The sequence below is a fragment of the Ranitomeya imitator genome, chromosome 5, assembly GCF_032444005.1.
Source record: "Ranitomeya imitator isolate aRanImi1 chromosome 5, aRanImi1.pri, whole genome shotgun sequence".
In the NCBI taxonomy this organism is placed as follows: domain Eukaryota; kingdom Metazoa; phylum Chordata; class Amphibia; order Anura; family Dendrobatidae; genus Ranitomeya; species Ranitomeya imitator.
The window spans coordinates 535,509,427-535,532,088 of NC_091286.1; the positions used below are offsets into that span (position 1 = coordinate 535,509,427).

Below are 22,662 nucleotides of genomic sequence, written 5' to 3' on the forward strand. Positions count from 1 at the left end.
TAACGGCGCTGTGGTTTAAGTACCCTTAGCGGCTGCCGTTAAAAGGTGTATCGGCGGTCGCTAAGGGGTTAAGACATGTTTGTTTACATGGTAATGTTGATACCAGATCTGGCCAAGAGAGTCTAAAATGTATTTCCATCTCCCATTTTTGGCCAATTTATGGGATATAAATTTATGGGATATACTATAAATGTCTAATACTTGTAGGTGTAAAGCTTGGGACCTGCATACATTTCTTGAATGGAGCCTTGACTCATGGTGCTGATAATGGAGTAGTGGCTATCCACATTAACTAGGCCACCAAAAACTCAATAACATAGGTGCCTGAACTTTTGCCCAGTGCTGAAGTTACACAAGCACAAATTTAATTGGGAAACATACAATTTAAAGAAATCTACAGACAAATGGTATTCAGAGCGTAACAAAAGAAAAAAATATATACATACACACACAATTAAATTATATAACTCCATCCACAGAAGAATACAAAAGAAGTGGGTGGTAACAAACTACTTGCTTTTTTTTTAACAAAGTTATATATATTTTTTTTCTTTCAACCAATAACATATTATAAATTTGATATTAACCCCCTTTCCAACATCAGGCATAAATGTACACCGATGTCTGACATTGTACATTTGATGTGGGCTCCGGTGTTGAGCCCCGGTGTTGAGCCCACATCTTTCCCAGCATATGTCAGCCGCGTTGGGTGAAGTTACGATCCACACAGGGCTATTAACCCATTAAATGCCGCTGTCAAATGCTGACAGCGACATTTAACATGCACTTCCTGGCAATCACATCGGAAATCCGCACATCGGTGACCCCTGTCACATGATAGCGGGTCACTGATGGGTTGGCATGACAACTAGAGGTCTCCTGCGGACCTCTATGGATGTCACTACCAGATTGCTATGAGCGCCTCGTGGTGGTCAGCGCTCATAGCAAGTGAAAAATTCTACTACCTACAGGCAATCTAATCATCGACTGTATGTAGCAGAGCGGATCGATATGGCAGCTTCTAGTCGCCCATGGAGACCATTGAAGCATGCCAATATTAAAATAAAAATAAAAAAAAATAAAAAAAAGATATAGATATATATATATATATATATATATATATATATATATATATATATATATATATATATATATAATCTATATCTTTTTTTTTTTTTTTTTTTTATACATAATTTTTTTTTTTCAAAAACATAGGCACATATAGGCAGTTCAGCACGCAAAAAAATAAGCCCTCACCCAACCAGAGATCACAGAAAAAGAGATGCTACGAGTATCGGAAGATGGCGCAATATTTTTTTTTTTTTGAACAAAGTTAGGAATTTTTTTTCACCACTTGGATAAAAAAAAGAACCTAGACATGTTTGATGTTTATGAACTTGTAATAATGACCTGGATGCTGAATGGCAGGTCAGTTTTAGAATTTAGATAACATAGTAAAAAAGCAAAACAAAAACAACTGTGAGATTGAACTTATTTTGCAATTTCACCGCACTTGGAATATTTTTCCGTTTTCCAGTACACGATATGTTAAAACCCATTGTGTCGTTCAAAAGTACAACTCGCTCCGCAAAAAACAAGCCCTTATAAGGCCATTTTGGCCCAAAAATAAAAAAAAGGTTATAGGTCTGGGAAGAAGGAGAGCCAAAAATGAAAGAGGTTAAAGAGGTTAAGAGGTTAAAGTAATTACACTGACCTTAAAAGTCATGTTTCCAGGTGATTTTTTACCATCCCCAAAAACGCTGGCAGAAAGGAGTTTTGAGTTGTTTATTTTACCATTTCACCACAATTAGATTTTTTTCTGCCTCCCATTACTTTGTATAGCAAGATGAAAATAAATAAGATCTTTTAAAACTACAACACATTCCACAAAAGACAAGCCTTCATATAGTTAAGAAGATGGGAGAATAAGAGATCACATTTGATCTTGAAAGAAGGGTAGGGGAAAGGAAAAAAAAAATGAATAAATAGCGCAGTCCTTCAAGAGACTGTCAGCAGGTTCAACCCAGGAAAAAAAAAATCTAATTTTTCTTAAATATAAAAATGAGCTGTTCCAATCTACAGGCAGGGCATTGATCTTCAGTTGAGTTTGCCTCCATAGCTCATTTCCATAGTGCCCACCTCGTCAGTATGTAAATCCACCACCTCTCAGCATTTGTGAGGTCAGGCTCCTTTGTGGAAATCTCATGGTTGTGAAGGTCTTTCCATGACCTGCATCTTTATAGATGGTTTAGGAGGGTTTAACCTGCAGACAGATTATTTTTTAAGGGGGTTAAACAGTAATGTTTTTTGTAAGTTAAGGTCATGAAACTAAAACTAAGGCTTAGAAATGTATTTAATCATTTGGACCCCAGGAACCACCATTTTATTACACATTCAGTTATTACTGAAGCATTCCTTTGGCTTCAGGGACATTTTTTAAATAAATTCAGGTTGTAGGTTTATTTATGACATGCTATATTGTATCTCCCCTGCCAAGTCCTAAGTTAGCTAAAAATACCAAGGAAATTACATATAGAAAGTCACTTGGAAATGCTTGTGGGTGGAATGTAGGGCAGGAATAAATAAATCCTTGTTGGCCTGGGCAAATAGATGAAGAAAATATTTTTGGTTACCTGGAAATAGCTTCCAGCAAGAATACACGAGTGAATATGCCTGAATTTGTATATAATGCATTACTTCTCTTACAAGCACTAAGGCTACGTTCAGACTAGCGTTGTGCGCCGCTGCGTCGGCGACGCAACACGCACCGAAAAACGCGGCAACACACACGCAAAAACGCTGCGTTTTGCGACGCGTGCGTCGTTTTTTGCCGAAAATCGGACGCAAGAAAAATGCAACTTGTTGTGTTTTCTTGGTCCGACGCTTGCGGCAAAAAAGACGCATGTGTCGCAAAACGCAACAAGCAAAAACGCATGCGTCCCCCATGTTAAACATAGGGGCGCATGACGCGTGCGTCGCCGCTGCATCGTCCGACGCAAACCCGACGCTCACTAGCACAACGCTAGTCTGAACGTAGCCTAAGATCTATTAAGCACAAGTGGCTAACTACTGGTATTGTTCTGCGGCTGGTAAATATTTGTATGTCCACATTTCTGGTCAGTGTTTTTATAGTGGTTAGATACTACAGTTTTGTTTAGACAGGAACATAATGGAGATAAATCCCTGTTTAGCTTTTAAGCAGGACCATGACAAGCCATGATAAGGTCTAATTTCCTGAAGTGCTGGAATACAAAGAATGGAGTTTAGATACTGTAGCTTAGTGTTCCTGTAACTACTGAGGTTGTCCTTCTGGAATCTTGTAGACCAGTGTTGTTGGGTACTCAGTTTGAGTCCTTTCACTAATTATAATAATATTACCAGAGAACACATGAACAAACAAAATTAGACATTGCAAAGTCAAAAAGTTTTTAAAGAGGAGTGGTGGCCCAAGATTTTACAATCTATTATTCTTTCAGCAAACTGACTGAACGTTAAGAAAGTCCAATGCACGCATGTAGAATTATGGCACTTTGGAAAAAGCTAAAAAAATCTCTCCCGCATACTTTTAAAAGTTTGCTCCTGATCTGCTGACCTCTACAGTGGAATGAGAGTGGTTTTGATAACATCCTGTTAACCGTTGCCTGCAAGGACGCAAGCACAGCTAACAGGTGTCACGTGCCAAACCCAGGAATGTTAACCATAACATTTTACTCAAAGTTCTAGGACAGATTTGTGGTATCTTTCCTTCAACAATCATTGTAGTATCAATAGATTCCATTTCTCACCTGCCACAAAAAAGGATTTTAATGAAATGACAATGTTGATGGCTTATCCTTAAGATAGGCCATCAGACAGGCAACCCTGCCGATCCGTTGAATTTGCCACAACACTTGGATCCTGGTAAGCCTGTAAAGAGGTCAACCGGCAAAATGGTACTTTTTTCCTTGAGATTTGATTTTGTAAAAATAATAAAATTAATCATACTTACCTGCTGTTACCTTCCTGAATACAATATTGACTGCTTCATAGTTTGAGCTGACACGGGAAGCGGTGACTGCGCCATTAAACCAGTTGCAGAACCGCCATCATGTGATTAGCTGCAATGGTCAGCAAACTTGTTCTGCAAGTCAGAAAAACATTCAAAGATGCGCTGATCAAGTCACCGGATGTAAACCATTAAACAAGCCAAGACGGTCCTGTGACTGCTGTTACTTCCAATGTCCGCACAGACCATTGATCAGACCGAGCTGATACTTTGCTTTTTGTACATAATGCAACCCCCCAGATAATGTACACCATTCAGTTAGCTGGACAACCATTTTAATCATAGTCTGCTAATTAAACATATCTCGAGCATAAATTGTTTGAGAATATATAGTTAATACATATTTTAAACAGTTGTAAAATTATTCAACCATGTTTGAAATTAGTTTTACTAGCAAATTTTACCTAAACTTTCTGCTGTTTGGATTTAACCAATGAAACAATAAAAAGTTAAGTATCTCCACAATATAACAAGTGATTTTTAATACAAAATGGCACTTAACGGCCACTGATCTGTTAAGATCATCCAACACCTTCACGACAATCATGTTTTAGTACTTCTGGTTGGCCGTTATGACTTGCTCCAAATTAGATCATAGCCAGCCTGGAATCTTAGACCATTTCTCATTGGGAAGGAATTAAAGTTTAATATTCTTGGTTTTATGTTCTGCATGAGCTTTCTTCGACACCTTCCAAAAGATTTTATACAGAGTTCTAGTCAAGTGACTGTCAGCCACTCCAGAATATTCCAGGACTTCATATGAAACTCTGCATTAGTGAACTTTGAGGCATGTTTGGAATTATTTCCAAAATCTGAAGACGTGTGACAGTCCCATCCATCTCTGAGCTGACGCCATGCTTCACTGTAGGCAGGGTGTTCTTTACAGTATATGCTTAATTTTTCCTCCTTAAGATATAGTGCTCATTTAAATAAAAAAAATGTTCTGGTTTTATTCATTATTCAAAGAAACAAGACAGGTACTTTTCATAGGCAAGATTCACCACATGTTTCCCCGCGGTCACGGTTCATCGGGAGGTCTTAAGAGATGATGTAGATATTTAAATGCCGGATGCCATGTTGCATGATGTGGTTTCTTTGAGCTTTTGAAAGATTTTAAGAGTATATCTTTGCCTCGTTTGGTGGTGGGGCATTTGGATTGTTTATGTAATAATTGCAAACATGTTATTGAGCTCGTAAATGATATAATAAGGATTTAATAAGTAATTTTTGGCTTCGGCTTATCAGGTGGGGCAGTTATATTTACTGATTACGCAAAAAAAAAAAAGTGCTGAGTACTTAATATCTAGCTATAATGGAATCATTGGTTGATGATTTATCTGGTATTTATTTTAAACATGCTTAGAAATTATTTACGGGCGTTGCCATATTTTTTTTTGCTCTATTTTCATTTCTGCACCTTAAGATGTTGTTTTCCCACCTGTATTAACCCCTTAGTGATGGAGCCAATGTGCAGCTTAATGACCAGGCCAATTTTTACAATTCTGACGGTCACTTTATGAGGTTATAACTCTGGAAAGCTTTAACGGATCCCGCTGATTCTGAGAGTGTTTTTTCATGACATATTGTACTTCATGTAAGGCCGGCCTCACACAAGCAAGTTTTACGGACGTATGAGAGGTGCAGAAAATACGGATTGCATATGGTACAATGATTCTCTATGGCCCAGCTCCTATCTACCGTATTTTACTGATCCGTATTATACGGTATTCTACGGCCGTAGAAAAATCGCAGCATGCTGCGTTTGTCACCGTATTGTGCAAAAAATACGCCAATGAAAGTCTATGGGGGCGAGAAAAAATACGGATTACACACGGACCAACAGTGTGACTTGCGAGAAATTCGCAGCGGTGTTCTAGAAAAAGCCGGCAATTCAGTGCGGTCAATAGTAAAATAACGCTGACAGGTTAGAATAGAATAGCTAAGATAAATGTCTACAAATAGTATAGGGATATATAATAATAATAATCTTTATTTATATAGCGCCAACATATTCCGCAGCGCTTTACAGTTTAACAGTTTCAAACAGTCATAGGTAACAATGTTAACAATACAGTAATAAAGCAAAATAAGACAAAATAAGATGACCCTGCTCGTGAGAGCTTACAATCTACAATGAGGTGGGGAGATACAAAGTACAGGCGTGTATTTACAATGATGTATTTACAATGATGGTCCAGCCATCTTCAGGGAGTGGGGGGTAGATGGAGATACTGAATAGGCTACACACACAAACATAAAATGAGTTTGATTAGGGAATGTGATAGGCTGCTCTGAACAAATGAGTTTTGAGCGAGCGCCTAAAACTATGCAAGTTGTGGATGGTCCTAATATCTTGGGGTAGAGCATTCCAGAGGATTGGCGCAGCACGGGAGAAGTCTTGGAGTCGGGGGTGGGAGGTACGAATTAGTGCAGAGGTTAGTCGAAAGTCATTTGCAGAGCGCAGTGGTCGGCTAGGCCGATAGACAGAAATGAGGGAGGAGATGTAAGGGGGTGCCGCACTGTGGAGAGCTTTGTGGGTGAGAACAAGTACTTTGAATTGTATCCTGTAATGAATGGGGAGCCAGTGTAACGACTGGCGGAGAGCGGACACGTCCGAGTAACGATTAGCCAGATGGACAACCCTGGCTGCCGCATTAAGGATAGACTGGAGAGGGGAAAGTCGTGTGAGGGGGAGGCCAATTAATAGATATATATCTCATACAGCGCTAGATAGCTTAAAAGCCGGTAATTCAATTGCCGGCTTTTGCTATCTCCTTCACAAACCCGACATGATACGAGACATGGTTTACATACAGTAAACCATCTCATATCCCATTTTTTTTTTGCATATTCCACACTACTAATGTTAGTAGTGTGTATGTCCAAAATTTGGGGGGGTCTAGTTATTAAATTAAAGGGTTAAATCACGGAAAAAATTGGTGTGGGCTCCTGCGCAATTTTCACCGCCAGAGTGGTAAAGCCAGTGACTGAAGGCAGATATTAATAGCCTGGAGAGGGTCCATGGTTATTGGCCCCCCTGGCTAAAAACATCTGCCCCCAGCCACCCCAGAAAAGGTACATCTGGAAGATGCGCCTATTCTGGCACTTGGCCACTCTCTTCCCATTCCCATGTAGCGGTGGAATATGGGGTAATGAAGGGTTAATGTCACCTTGCTATTGTAAGGTGACATTAAGCCAGATTAATAATGGAGAGGCGTCAATTATGACACCTATCCATTATTAATCCAACAGTATGAAATGGTTAAAAAACACACATTATTGCAAAGTATTTTAATGAAATAAATACACACTTTGTAGTAATATTTTATTATACTGGTAATCCATCTGAAGACCCTTGTCACCTGGAACAAATGTAAACAAAAAAACAAACAACAATATTCCATACCTTCCGACGATCAGTCTCGTCCCACGCTGTAAATCCATTTGAAAGGGTTAACTAATTTTACAAGCAGAAGCCTGCTAATTCAGCCGCCCCTGCCTGTGAAAACCTGGCGAATGAATGGAATGTAGGTGAATGACCCTTAGTTACCTCGAGTTGCGGTGATGCGCCCTCTGCTGGATGTCCTCATATGAACTCGAGCCTGGGAACTCTTCAGAATATTTTCCCACGCTCGAGTTCATATGATGACATCCAGCAGAGGGCGCATCATGTGATTTTGGAAACTAGATTCCTCCCCCCCCCCCCCCCAAGGAGCTTTTCTAGATGTGTGGTGAGCACTATGAACCCTCAATTGCTTCATAGAAGTTTATAACGTAGAGCCGGGAAAATAGATAATTTTCTTTTCACAAAAATGATTTTTTAGCCCCCAATTTTTTTATTTTCCCAAGGGTAAAAGGAGAAACTGGACTCCATAGGTTATTGTCCAATTTGTCCTGAGTATGCTGATGCCCCATATGTGGGGGTTAACCACCGTTTGGGCACATGGCAGCCGAGCTCAGGAGGGAGGGAGCACCATTTCACTTTAACAAAAAAATTGGCTGGAATCAATGGTGGAGCCATGTCGCATTTGGAGACCCCTGATGTACCTAATCCAAACCCTAATCCGAACTCTAACCCTAACTTTAGCCCAACTGTAACCTTAATTAGAAAATGGAAATAAATACATTTTCTTTATTTTATTATTTTTTCCTAACTAAAGGGGTTGTTAAAGGGGGGTTTATTTACTATTTTTTTTTTATTTTGATCACTGTGATAGGGTCTATCACAGTGACCAAAATGAAACAAACAAAAAAAATCTTTCTATTGTTGCTGGGTGCCGGCTGGCAGATCTCGGCGGGCGCAATGCGCATATGCCCACCATTTTCTCCCGGAAGAAGAAACCGGAGGGGTTAATTAACGGTGCTGTGGTTTAAGTACCCTTAACTACCATCATTATAAGGTGTATCGGCAGTTGTTAAGGGGTTAATAGGGAATTAATAGGGGAGTGAAGGGCTATCCTCATTGAGTGGGGGCACCAAAAAAAAAAAAAAAATCATCTTTTAGGGTGCCAACCTCTACAGCTAGGCAGGGGAAAAAAAAAAAATCAGGCCTATTGCAGGATTATTGTAGTTATATTTGGTCTCTATCATTGGTATTCTACCATTTTTTTGCACTGGGTAGGTGTTTTCTTAGGATGAATGAGAATAAAAGGTTGTCTTTAAAGGGAATTTATGTACACTATTTTCAATTAGGTCCCTTGGTTTATTTCTTATTCTGTACAAAATTTAATATATTGGTTTTATTCATTGCTGCACAAATCAGACTGTGAACCAATTCTGTCCTATTTATCTGGTTTTGAGCGTACTGGGGATGATCTTAATTTTGGAATGCAATTGAAGCTGGAGCGAGACGGTAACCTAAGTGAAGGGGGCGTGGCCAGGGACAGTAACCAAAAAGGTGCTGCACAGGAACAGAGAAGGGCTTCCCGCCAGAACACAAGACAGGTGCAGATCGCAGCCACTGTGAGGGGAGCGACTCACCCATACCAGCGGGTGAGTAGGGGAACGTGCGCAAGACAGAGCATCGCCGTACAGACATTCCGGCGTCTGCAGACACCCAGAGAGGTGCACGCCATGCAGATCACTGCAGCGCAGCCATTAAGGTGATGGCGGCTGCCCAGAGAGATATGTGCCCCGTGAGAGCTTTATCCTTTTGCTCCGCAGCTGTATAGACTAGTGGCTCAGCGGGCAAAACCGGACACCGCCCGCTAGTGCCAGAAGTAGGACTGTGTGCTGAGCGAGGACGCCAGAAGACACCACACTGACTTCCGCCAGCATCCTGCTATCCACGGAACCTTCAGCGAGTGACAGGCTGTGGAGCCACGATAAGTGAAACTGTTAAGCAAAGACTGAATAGTTGAATAGCAGTTATACTGTTTACCCTGCATCCCCTTTTTCCCAGTTATCTCCCTGCCAGGAGTACATCCCTGTTGTAGTTAACTCCTGCCTTGTCACTGCATCCAAGTACCTGTGTTAGGCCGGAGTCACACTACAGCGAGATACGTGCGAGTCTCACAGGTTAAAACCAAGCTCTGGCACAGACACTCCGGAGCGGAGCGTGCAGCTCCATGTATTGCTGTGCGGCCGCACTCTCCACTCTGGAGTGCCGGTGACAGAGCTTGGTTTTATCCTGTGAGACTCGGCCGTATCTCACGGTGTGTGATCCCGGCGTTAAACATACGCTGCACCCAAAGAGCTGTTAGCTCCGGATTGTGTGCATCCGGCCTTAAGGATTTTGACCTGCTGCCTTCTCAGGAATCTGGAGGCAGATGATAGAGTAACAATGGCTACATTACCAGGAAGTGGCAGAAAAACGAAACTAAGTTTGAACTTATGCTTTCAACATCATCTCTGGGAAAATTCAATGCCTTTACTATGTTTTTGTATTCTTGAGCAAGAAGAGCAATGATCTCAACTTTTTGGACCACTCTCTTGATAAACCAAGAATATTAGTTAACTATAGGCGATTGCTAGCAAGGCTAAGATTCCTAAGGAACACTTCGAAAAGCTGGTGACCAGCTAGAAAATCATGTTTGGAATAGGTCATAACAGCAAAAAGTGTCCTACTAGGTACTAAACAGTCATGAAGGGGGCTGAATAATTGGAAGACTGCAGTTGTCATGAAAAATGGCATGTTAAATGTTGAGAAATCATTTATTATATTAAGTGTATTTACGTAGTATTATTCACAAAACAACAAAAGTTACATATCCAAAAGATAAGGAATAGCTTGCTAATCGCTAGAGGTACAACAGCAGGGACCCAATGTGATCCCAAATTTTGATCTCTGGAACCCTGTGCACTGAGAACGTCTGCTCTGTCTTGAATGGAACAGAGGTGCACATGATCAATCTGCTCCATTATATTGACTATGGGACTGCCAGAGAAAACCAAGTATAGAAAGAAGTATGCAATTGTATGGGGAAAAAAAAAAGACACAAAAATCATAATACGTGCAAGAGAAAATTGCCTTGCTGTGGATTTTAAAGACACAGTAATCATAGGAATTTTTTTTTTTTTTGGTGCAACAAAAATACGCATAGTCAAAAAATTAATTGTAGGGACTTAACCTAACAGTATTTTATGTGTGCTCAATTTGTCTCTTGAATACTTTTCTACAAGGTCAAATTCTAGAAACTTAAAGAACATCCTGCAAGCTTAATCAATGTGCTCACACTTCAAAAGATATTGGCCACCAGCTGTGCTCTTCATTTCTGCTCAACCATATAAAACCGTATATACCATATCTGCTCAAACATCCTAATGTATAGATGACTTCTCAAATCTGCATGTAGTAATAAATCCCTGTCAATTTTCACTCTTTATGTTATCCCTTCCCTTCTTCCAAGAGTGTCATACTTTTTTTGCTCTCTCGTGGGACAACAAATCGTTTTGAATTACACCACTAATCATCATCTAATATAAAAAGGAAACTAGATTAAAAAAAATAAATAAATATACTTACAGTGAAATGGCAATAGAAAAAGCAATTTTTAATCCCTTTTATTTTTCAGTGGGGGGGGGTAGGGGAAAGTTTGTTTTTTTATGGTGTTCATAGAGCAGTAAAAATGAACTATTGCAGTGATACCAAAAAAGTTGATTTATATGTTTGTCTATTTTTGAGATCCGTAACTTTTTTTTTTGTTGATTGAGGACTTTTTGCATCATTTTTATTGATACAGTTTTGGCGTACATACAATGTTTTAATCACTTTCAATAGCACTTTTGTTGAACGTGAATCGTCTAAAAGACAGGAATTGTGCAGATTGGAATATTTTTAAGCTTTACGGAGTTTAGCGTAAAGGGTTAGATGCAGGTTATGAAGAACAAGTCTGTCCTGCCAGATAAAGTTTTGTTTTAGGTGCCATCTACTCGTTAACATCTTAAGTCAATCACCCAGGATGCAAGTTGGTATAAGTTACCCTCAACAAATTGTGAAGAATGTGCTCAACGTGACAGCTCTCCAGCTAGCGATAAAGTCAGGCGATTACCGCCTGGCTACAGTGGTCACATGCTAATTACTTGTTATGGCAGGAGAAGCAATGGGAGCATCAGCTCTAAATCTCCAGAGGAATGAACAGGTAAAAAATCAGTTGATTTAATGAGTACTTTATTTTCTTCCTAGACAATAATTACTTGCGTTTGTGTATACTAAAGTTTCCTCTTACCTTTGGCTTCCAATATAAACTTGAGAAAAGTGAAGGTTAAAGGAAGAAGTGGAAGAAGGATTGGGCATAGCTACCCCCTGTGTTCATGCAAAGATGGGTTTTGGAGCTTATAATAGTAGCAAGGTGACATTGTCTGGCAACATAGTAAACTGGAGAAACACAAAGACCTTATGAGCGGTAAGCCATAAGCTCCAAACTGTACAGTACTTCTCCTAGAGTGCATGAGATATGCTCACATACTTGGAATGACCTTCACCTAATATATAATGATATTAAACACCATACTTTTAAGCAAGCTTGGAGCATCTTCAAAATAAAAATCTACTTAGGAGAAATAAAAATCTGTAGCTGATTATGCTCCATTTTATGACTTCTTGGCAACAAATGTAATGTACATGAGCTATATGTAAGGGAATGCACAGTACAGGTCTATAGATCTACTGAGGAATTTAGGTATTCTTTTCACTTAGACACATGTAGGAAGAGAAAAGATAAAGATAAATAGCCGGGAAAATACACCTCTAGAAGAAGGGACACCAAATGCATGACTTTTAGATATGGACGGACCCCCACACCACCTTAAAACAACCATAACTACAGTAAACCTAGACACTCAAATACACAAAAAAAAACATTATTTTGGTTGTCAAAATGGCCACAGCTTTATTTAAATCACAGGATTAAAACAATCAGGGTACGTGTCCACGTTCAGGATGGCCGGCGCTTTGGACGGAGTGGAAAACGCGCTCCGCCCCCTTCTGGAGACGTGATGATGCTGGATGTGTTCCATTGCACACATCCGGAATCATCACACCCCACACATAGGGACCTGTGTTTTACCTTGCAGCGTCGCAAGGTAAACGGACATGCTGCGATCTAAAAAGACGTGCCGCATGTCCGGAATCGCAGGGCCGCCGGATGCGTGTTACCACCCATAGTGGAGACCGGAATTCATAAAATCCCCTCCACTATGCTGTAACATCTGGACGCTGTGGATTGAACGCTGCGGCTCCACGCAGCGTTCCATCCGCAGCTAGTCCGGATGTAAAACGGTCCGTTGACACATACCCTCACAGTAAGGCCGGGATCACACATGTGAGAAATACGTCCGAGTCTCACATGGTAATACCCGGCATTCCTGCAGTTACTCAGGAGCAGAGCGTGCGGCTGCATGTATTGCTATGCAGCCAATGCACCACTCCTGAGTGACGGCGGCAATGCCGGGTATTACCATGCGAGACTCGGACGTATTTCTCACATGTGTGATCCCGGCCTAAGAGTTAGGTGAAGTGCTAGTACATTGGGACTCACAAATACTGTGATATCCCCAGCTGTCTGACATACAGCACCAGGACAGGCAGCCATAAAGGGGCAACATGCACTGGCTTGCCATTCAAGCAGAGCCAGTAAACTTTCAGGGCATCAATGGCAATATTAGGTTATGTACCCTAATATATAACCTGCTCTGCCCAAAGTGCTTCCCCCTGTTGTACGTGCGGTGATTCAGCATGTGCTCACAGAACACATGCAGAATCACCGCATCGTATTAATAGATTGGGTTATTTATCTTGCGGCGACAGTGCATCTCCGCAAGATAAATAGACATGCTTCAGTCTATAAAAGATGTGCCGCATGTCCGATTATGCAGTGGACGCTGCGGCTGTACGCAGCGTCCAATCCGCAGCAAATCCTGAAAGTTTCCTGAACATGGAAACATAGCCTTACCCTCACTCCTTTGCTTAACCACCGTTCCCATCCCTGATTGACGTTACCATTAGGGTTGAGCGACCTTGACTTTTTTAGGGTCGAGCCGGGTTTCGCGAAAACCGACTATCTCAAAAGTCGAGTCGAGTGAAATCGGCCGATTATGGCGAAAAGTCGAGGATCGACCGAAACACCAAACCCAATGCAAAGCCAATGGGAATTTTTTTTTTTTCTCTCTCTCTCTCTCTACTGAAAAGCTGGTGTTACACAGTGCAAATAGCTACAGCGCACAAGCAACAACATGGCGATAGGCGTCCACGCCCCTAAGACCTATGTCATCACTCTGCCCACGCCCCTTCATTGGCTGAAAAAAATGGCGCCAAGCGCGTCATACGAAACGCGACTTTGGCGCGAAAGTCACGTACCGCATGGCCGACCCCACACAGGGATCGGGTCGGGTTTCATGAAACCCGACTTTGCCAAAAGTCGGCGACTTTTGAAAATGAACGATCCGTTTCGCTCAACCCTAGTTACCATTACAGCATCCTTGAGGCTGGCCACCACAGCGAGCCTGTTCACCACCATGAGGTTTTACATCCACTATTAGTTAAAATGAGTCCACCATAACTTGTCTGCAACTTCCACCTGACTGCTAAACTGTAAAGCTGTGACGGGTTATAAACTGCAAGTCACATTTGACACTTAGCCATTTATTTTTTTCAGATTATTTTCATAAATCATTTTTATCAACTTATAAAGTAGAAGTCCCTACAAAAGCATCAAGGGGACTAAACTTGGCAAACCTCTTACTCACAAAGAGTCATCCTACAGTGCTCAGGAGAGGAAAACCCTATGTGGAGGAAACCTCTAGGGAACCATGGCTGAATGATTGCCTTTCCGTTGGCAGTAAATCAGAATACTTTATAACACCACCTTGAAAAAGGATTTTAAATTCTGATATGTTGGCCTACTGAAATGTATGTTCAGTAAATGCACTCAACACTTGGTCGGGGCTCCTTTTGCATCAATTACTGCATCAATGCGGCGTGGCATGGAGGCAATCAGCCTGTGGCACTGCTGAGCTGTTATGGAAGCCCAGGTTGCTTTGATAGCAGCCTTCAGCTCGTCTACATTGTTGGGTCTGGTGTTTCATCTTCACATTGACAATACTCCATATATTCTCTACGGGGTTAAGGTCAGACGAGTTTGCTGGCCAATCAAGCACAGTGATACTGTTGTTTTTAAACCAGGTATTGGTACTTTTGGCAAAGTGGACAGGTGCCAAGTCATGCTGGAGAATGAAATTTCTATCTCCAAAAAGCTTGTCGGCAGGGGGAAGCATGAAAAAGTCTAGAATTTCCTGGTAGACGGCTGTGCCGACTTTGGTCTTGATAAAACACAGTGGACCAATACCAGCAGATGACATGGCTCCCCAAACCATCACTGATTGTGGAAACTTCACACTTGACCTCATACAGCTTGGATTGTGTGCCTCTCTAGTCTTCCTCCAGACTCTAGGACCTTGATTTCCAAATTAAATGCAAAATTTACTTTCTTGTGGAGTGAATCAATGACTGCCTTCTGAATATCTGTCAAGTCAGCAGTCTTCCCCATGATTGTGGAGCCTACTGAAACAGACCTAGGGCATGTGCACACATTGCAGACTTTGCTGCAAATCCGCAGTAGATTTGATGCTGCGGATCCGCAACAGTTTTCCATGTGGTGTACAGTACCATGTAAATCTATAAAAAACCAAATCCGCAGTGCACATGCTGCGGAAAATACAGGGCGGAAACGTTGCGATTTATTCTCTGCAGCATGTCAATTCTTTATGCGGATTCCGCAGCATTTTAAACCTGCTCCATAATTGGAATCCACAGGTGTTAAAATGCAGGTGAAAACCGCACAAAAAAAACTGTAAATCCGCAGGTAATACACAAGGTGTTTTACCTGTGGATTTTTCAGATTCTGCACGGAAAAATTAGTACATAAATCCGCAACGTGTGCACATACACTTAAGGTACCGTCACACTTAGCGACGCTGCAGCGATACCGACAACGATCCGGATCGCTGCAGCGTCGCTGTTTGGTCGCTGGAGAGCTGTCACACAGACCGCTCTCCAGCGACCAACGATCCCGAGGTCCCCGGTAACCAGGGTAAACATCGGGTAACTAAGCGCAGGGCCGCGCTTAGTAACCCGATGTTTATCCTGGTTACCATCCAAAAAGTAAAAAAAAAACAAACGCTACATACTTACCTACCGCTGTCTGTCCTCGGCGCTCTGCTTCTCTGGTCTGGCTGTGAGCGCCGGGCAGCCAGAAAGCAGAGCGGTGACGTCACCGCTCTGCTTTCCGGCTGACCGACGCTCACAGCCAGAGCAGGAGGAGAGCAGAGCACAGCGCTGGAGGACAGACGGCTGTAGGTAAGTATGTACTGTTTGTTTTTTTACTTTTAGGATGGTAACCAGGGTAAACATCGGGTTACTAAGCGCGGCCCTGCACTTAGTTACCCGATGTTTACCCTGGTTACCAGCAAAGACATCGCTGAATCGGTGTCACACACGCCGATTCAGCGATGTCTACGGGGAGTCCAGCGACGAAATAAAGTTCTGGACTTTCTTCCCCGACCAGCGATCTCCCAGCAGGGGCCTGATCGCTGCTGCCTGTCACACTGGACGATATCGCTAGCGAGGACGCTGCAACGTCACGGATCGCTAGCGATATCGTCTAGTGTGACAGTACCTTAAGGGACGTTTTTAAAGGCTTAGGAAGACTCTGCAGGTGTTTTTTGCTAATTATTCTAATTACATAGATAATGACTTTTGGGTTTTCATCGGCTGTAAGCCATAATCATCAACATTAACAGAAATAAACACTTGAAATACATCACTGTTTGTAATGACTATATAATATGATTTTCACTTTTTGTATGGAAGAACTGAAATAAATTAACTTTTTGATGACATTCTAAACATCCAACCTTTATTTACTGTTTAGATATTAGGATAAAACCCCATGATGCCACCAAAACAGTGAATATTGTACATTTGTCTGAAAAGGTGTCCAACTCTCAATTACTTTATTTGCTAATTGCTTTTATCCTTGTTAAGAAACATGGTAACATTTGTCCAGGGGAAGTATCCGATCTTCTAACTTTATGCTGGTAAATGAGACTAAGCTTCAAAGCCCAACGACCAAAGGACAAGAGTGATAGAGTTTCTGCAAAATAAAACTTTCTGAATGAGGTGTTAGCTTTTCCACATACACGTTCTATATATGATTTTCACATATAGTACTCATTTTACAGAGTCATAGATTTCCCACACAAGTAAGGGCTCGTTTAGACATCTGTACCAATCGATATGCTCCCAGACCACCACACGCGGACTGTCTCCCGACCAGAGTGTGACAGCTTCCTATATTTCATGGATTGGTAGCTCTACCACCAGCCCATCCATTGCGGGTCAATATCAATAAAGAAATACACGGATTCCTGAATGAGCTTTAAATAGGTTGTGAAAATCCCAGACTGCAACCATATGCCATCTGTGAGCTTTCCATTTTTAACAATGTAATGGGTAGGAGAAACTTTATAATCACCAATAGTAAAAATGGACACACATCAACCGAACACTGATGAAAATCTGATCCAGTACACATGAAACTGGTCCGTTTTTTTGTGTTTCTTTTTCCGTATATACGGAACAGTGGTTGTCTGAATGAGGACTTAGTCCTTAAATGTCATTTCAGTGTGAAATTTGCAAATACAAATACATTGTCACTTCTGTTTAATCTCACATAGTGAATGACTAATTGGAAGTCACTAGTCTTCTCCTGGACAGGTTATGTATGGTGAACATTAAGGCTATATTCACACTTTGCGGATTTTGCTGCGGATCCGCAGCGGATTTGACCGCTGCGGATCCGCAGCAGTTTCCCATGAGTTTACATTACAATGTAAACCTATGGGAAACAAAAAACGCTGTGCACATGCTGCAGAAAAATCCGCGCGGAAACGCTGCGGATTACATTCCGCAGCATGTCACTTCTTTTCTGCGGATTTTCACCTGCTCCAATAGAAAACTGCAGTTGAAAATCCGCAGAAGAAAACGAAATAAAAACCGCGATAAATCCGCAGTAAAAACCGCGATGGGTTTTCACTGCGGATTTTGCAATTCCGCTGCGGAAAAATCCGCAGTGGAATCTGCAAAGTGTGCACATAGCCTTAGGTCGCAAAAGCATAATGAAAACTTTTATGTTATAAGGACAGAACTACAGACCACTGTGTATATCCAGAATTCAAGGGGAACACTTGAGACATAAGGCGGCGTAAAAGGAAACATCCCAAACAGATCTAGAACTGTGTCCCTGCACTAAAAAGATAGTTAGTGCCAGGCGCTCTCTCCACTAACAAAGCCAACACTGTATCACCGGCGGAGGGTAATGGCCAAGCCAGCTTCTTATGCATTTCCTGCAATTTACTGTGTGTTTTTCCCACAAGGATCTTATTCAGAAATCAGTTTAACTGTTTAAAAACTTTAACAGACAAGAACTGACTCTAATCAGACCGTAGATTAATAGCCATGTGCAAAAGTCATCTAAGCTGTATTAGCACCAAGTCCAATTTCCTGTGCCGACCTGTATTTACACGCAGGAGCCCAAGTGTTTCCGCTACTCAGAGAGGCCGGTCGTGTTCATCGGCCATTAGTACATACAGTCTAGAAGTACGAGCGACTTCCTGAAGATCACAGCAGCAGATTGTGCTCATCAAGATCCCCGTGGTGAACGCAGCTACACGATGGATAAATACATCCTCTACAGCCAGCTCATTATATTAAAATAGATGATACATTTACCCAGAGCGTAAACCAACACCAAGTGGGAAAGAAGGGCGGCCAAGAAAAGGCAACCTAATACTGGGTTCACATGAGCGTAGAAAACAATTGTCTGACGGCATCAATATTTTAGAACACAATTTACAAGACCTAATAGTTTCTTCAGTTACAAACTTCAATGTATCTGTAAAGAACACTGATGCTTTGCGGATGTTCCGTAAGGCATCTTTTTTGTTTTTTGCACACAGATTTAGAAAGGCGAGTCTCATTTGGCATGCGGCAGACATTAGTGCATCCTGCAATTTATTTTTTTTTTATCAAGCAGATTCGTCCCATAAAAACAAAAAAGCTCATCTGAAGAGCTTTGTTGAATAATATTGGTCTGAGTCCAAAAGAAATATTGTTTTTCTCAGTACTTGGAATGAAAATTTGGACATAGATTTACTATTAGGCCGGGGGTCACATTGAGAGTGTGATGTGAGGAACTCGCGCGAGTCTCTTCCACCAACATCAGGCACTGCCGCCGGCACTCCGCACCGGAGTGTGCCGCTGCGTGTATTTCTATGCAGCCGCACACTCTGGTCCCAAGTGCCGGCGGCAGAGTCGGGTATTGATGCGCAAGTTTCTCGCATCACACTCGCAAGTTTGTCCCCGGCCTTACTTTACCGCTGACATGGACATTACATAGAGAAAACCGAACACTAAAAATCAGTCACAAAATAGGTTTCTTATCAATGACTTCCCCTGGAACAAAACCTGGAAGGATTTCAAGCTTTTTATATTTTTTTTTACTTGAGCGTTTGGTAATCGTTTTGTGTAGTGCTATTTTGGTAAAGGACCCTAAAATCGCCTGAAAAAAAATTGCATATTTAGAGAATAGTACATTAGAGAAAAAAAAATGCATTGCAATATAAACTTTATAAGGTAACATTTTTCCGCACAAGAGGAAAAAACCCTCTGAACAATACTGCAGTAACAACACAAAAAAAATAGATTTGTCAAAAACGCTGTGTGTAGTTCTAGCCCGAGGCGAAGGTCTCACGACAGTAGGAAAATATGGGCCTGAGTCTCATGCAGAAAAGCGGTAGGGCTTTTTCCTCACTTGTCATCCATGTGCTGTCTGTATACAGTTATTTTTCCCAGCAGCTATCAGTCATTTACAGCAGGGGTCCCCAACTCCAGTTCTCAAGGCCCACCAACATGTCATGTTTTCAAGATTTCCTTAGTCTTGCCCAGGTAATAATTGCATCACCTGTGCAATGCAAAGGAAATCCTGAAAACATGACCTGTTGGTGGGCCTTGAGGACTGGAGTTGGGGACCCCTGATTTACAGGACCATTTCGACTATGTGTTCACGATCTGGAAGTAGCAGTGCTTTGGATGCAGCGTATGTTTGCAGTATTTAAGGCGCTGCCCTCTACTGAATGCAGGTAAGTTCGCATATGCTCACTGAATGGTGCGGATTTATCACATTCAATAAATTTTTATTTATGTCATTTCTGTTGCGGAGACTAGTCCCTCTGCAATAGAAATGGGCATGCTGCGGTCTGGAGAGACGAGCTGCATGTCCATCCCTGCGGATGATCCGCAGGCACACAGTGGCATAGTCGACATGGGATTCCTAGAAATCCCATCCACTATGCTGTAACATCAGGACGCTGTGGGTTTGTTGCTTCATAAATACATAGCGTCAAACCCGCAGCAGTACCTGATCGTGGGAATATACTCTTGCAGTTTCCTGTGTTTCAGAATTGTAATGAATCCATAAAAATTGGATGCTTTAACTGTCGCTCCGTACGGCATCCGATTTGTTTTTCTCACACCCCTTTATTCACTAAGTGAAATCTCAGAATGCTATGATTTTTTTCATAGATTCTGTCAGTGAAAAAAACAGTCATCAGCACCGAGCCACTGAATACCATCAGTCTGAGTGATATAGTCAGCGAGAACGCATCCGATTTATACGATGGGGTGAGCAAGCCCCAATACTGGCCATTGTAGTAAATTTTGGCTTTATCCCAAACCATCAATGAAGCGGCCAAGTTTGCAGTATTATTAAATACATGTAGAGATGTTACAGGGCTGAAGCACAATATAATCATGCGATCACAGTGATCCAGAGGACTGCAGGTACATCTACTTTGTTATTTCACTCCAGGGGTGCACAAAAGTCAGATAAAGTCAAGTTCTGCTATCTGGAATTTGCTACTGATTTTAGCAGTCCCTGACTTATAGAATAGAGACGCATCCTGAGTAATACAATCAGACATCTATGAGTGTATACAATAAGACATCTATGAGTGGACGTATTAACCCCATCACTTCAGGCAGATTATCTACACAAGTCAGTAAGCAGAATATTAGCAGAATGGGAGATGCAGCAAGTTCACCAGGGTGTGTCTACACATATTTACCATGTAGAGGATACAGAGTTCATATTATTCATACAGTCACACAAATAATGCTTTATATACGGAGCTGGCATGCAACCTGGATGGAAACACGAAATGTGACATCAACAGCATTAAATGGGCAGATGGAGGGAGCAGAATGTGTGTACGTGCAGGGGAATGTGTTAAATAAACAGCACAGTGTCTGGGGCTATTAGGCTATGAATGCTCAATGAATCACTGTCTAACACCTTACATAGAAACTCAACAAGTCTCCTATAGCACTGCTGTACCTAAGCAATAAGTCTCCTATAGCACTGCTGTACCTAAGAAATGTCTCATAGTACAGCTGTACCTAAGCAATAAGTCTCCTATAGCACTGCTGTCCCCAAGCAACAAGTCTCCTATAGCACAGCTGTACCTAAGCAACAAGTCTCCTATAGAACTGCTGTACCTAAGCAACAAGTCTCCTATAGAACTGCTGTACCTAAGCAATAAGTCTCCTATAGCACAGCTGTACCTAAGCAACAAGTCTCCTATAGAACTGCTGTACCTAAGCAATAAGTCTCCTATAGCACTGCTGTACCTAAGCAATAAGTCTCCTATAGAACTGCTGTACCTAAGCAATAAGTCTCCTATAGCACTGCTGTACCTAAGCAATAAGTCTCCTATAGAACTGCTGTACCTAAGCAATAAGTCTCCTATAGAACTGCTGTACCTAAGCAATAAGTCTCCTATAGCACTGCTGTACCTAAGCAATAAGTCTCCTATAGAACTGCTGTACCTAAGTAACAAGTCTCCTGTCCCATTGCACCTAAGTAATGAGTCTCTTGTACTACTGTACCTAAGTAATGGAGTAACTAGACAACTGCATCCAAGCAATTCACAAGCAGCTATTACGATGCACATTGACTCCATATTACAAGCTAATGTTTAACCCTGTCCTCTGCCCTAGATCCGGGCTGTGCAGGCAGCACCACGATGGCCCTGTATCTAGCACAGGAGCTGGCACACTAGGCTGGGCACAGGACTTACCTGTAGGAATGGCAGGCTGCTCGGCTTCAGGGTCAGTGGCTCTGCTAAGCTGAGATAACACAATTAGGTAACTGCATAATAATACCCAGAGATGGAGCCGAGAATAGCCCCGAGGCATGTCTCCTCCTGTGGAGCAGCAGCAGCTGAGAGAATGACTGAAGTGTGCTGTGTAATGAGGGAACCAGCAGCTGTAGAGGGAGCTGGCTCCACCTATTGCAATCTATGGGACCTGGCCTGGGAAAGAAGGGGGTGCTAAGTCATCATCATCATCCTCAGAGAACACCGTGCAATGTCATACCAGGGAGCCTGGGAGATTGTGTGCAATACCCTGTAAAGACAAGCAGCATCCGATGGCGGGATGGGAGGATTTCCAGATCTTGTTCGCCTTTATTTGCCAAGTTCTGCTGTAATGATAGAGCTTTTATTAGAAGCAGAAAGAAGGAAACCATGAAAACGTGATATCAGTACAGAGACGGATTTATAGCCGTATGTCTATGTTGGTTATGTGGCGTATTCTTTTTTTGAACAATAAGTTGTTTGCACTAATGAATGAAAAACGTAAGTAGAGGCGAAATAAAGCCACGTTCACACATTCAGTATTTGGTCAGTATTTTACCTCAGTATGTGTAAGCGGAAACCAGGAGTGGGTGATAGGTTATGTGCACACGCTGCGGATTTACTGCGGATCCACAGCGTTTTTCTTTCCGCGCAGAAACGTTGCAGATCCGCAAAGTGATTTACAATACAATGTAAATCAATAGGAAAAAAAATGCTGAGCTGATGGTGCGGAAAATTCTGCATGGAAAACGCAGTGGATTGAAGGAAGGAGCATATCGCTTCTTTTGTGCGGATCTGCAGCGTTTCTGCACCCTTCCATCACAGAAATATGCGGGGGTAAACAACGCATGAAATCCGCACAAAATCCGCAGCAAATCCGCAACAAAAATTCACAAAATCTGCACCTGTGTTTTCTGCCAGGAGATGCA

General features: G+C 41.9%; 1 protein-coding gene across 2 annotated transcripts in view; it reads right to left on the minus strand.

Annotated features, from left to right (window-relative positions):
* Window positions 1-22,025, minus strand: part of PLOD2 (procollagen-lysine,2-oxoglutarate 5-dioxygenase 2) — a 267,967-nt gene extending 245,942 nt beyond the window's left edge. Inside the window, exon 1 of one of the 2 annotated variants that reach the window (XM_069727592.1) lies at window positions 21,677-22,025. In XM_069727592.1, the coding sequence (XP_069583693.1) occupies window positions 21,677-21,794 (118 nt within the window). In that variant the 5' untranslated portion in view covers window positions 21,795-22,025. The remainder of the gene's footprint in view (window positions 1-21,676) is intronic. The other variant, XM_069727591.1, reaches the window with a different exon arrangement.
* Window positions 22,026-22,662: the final 637 nt, after the last annotated feature.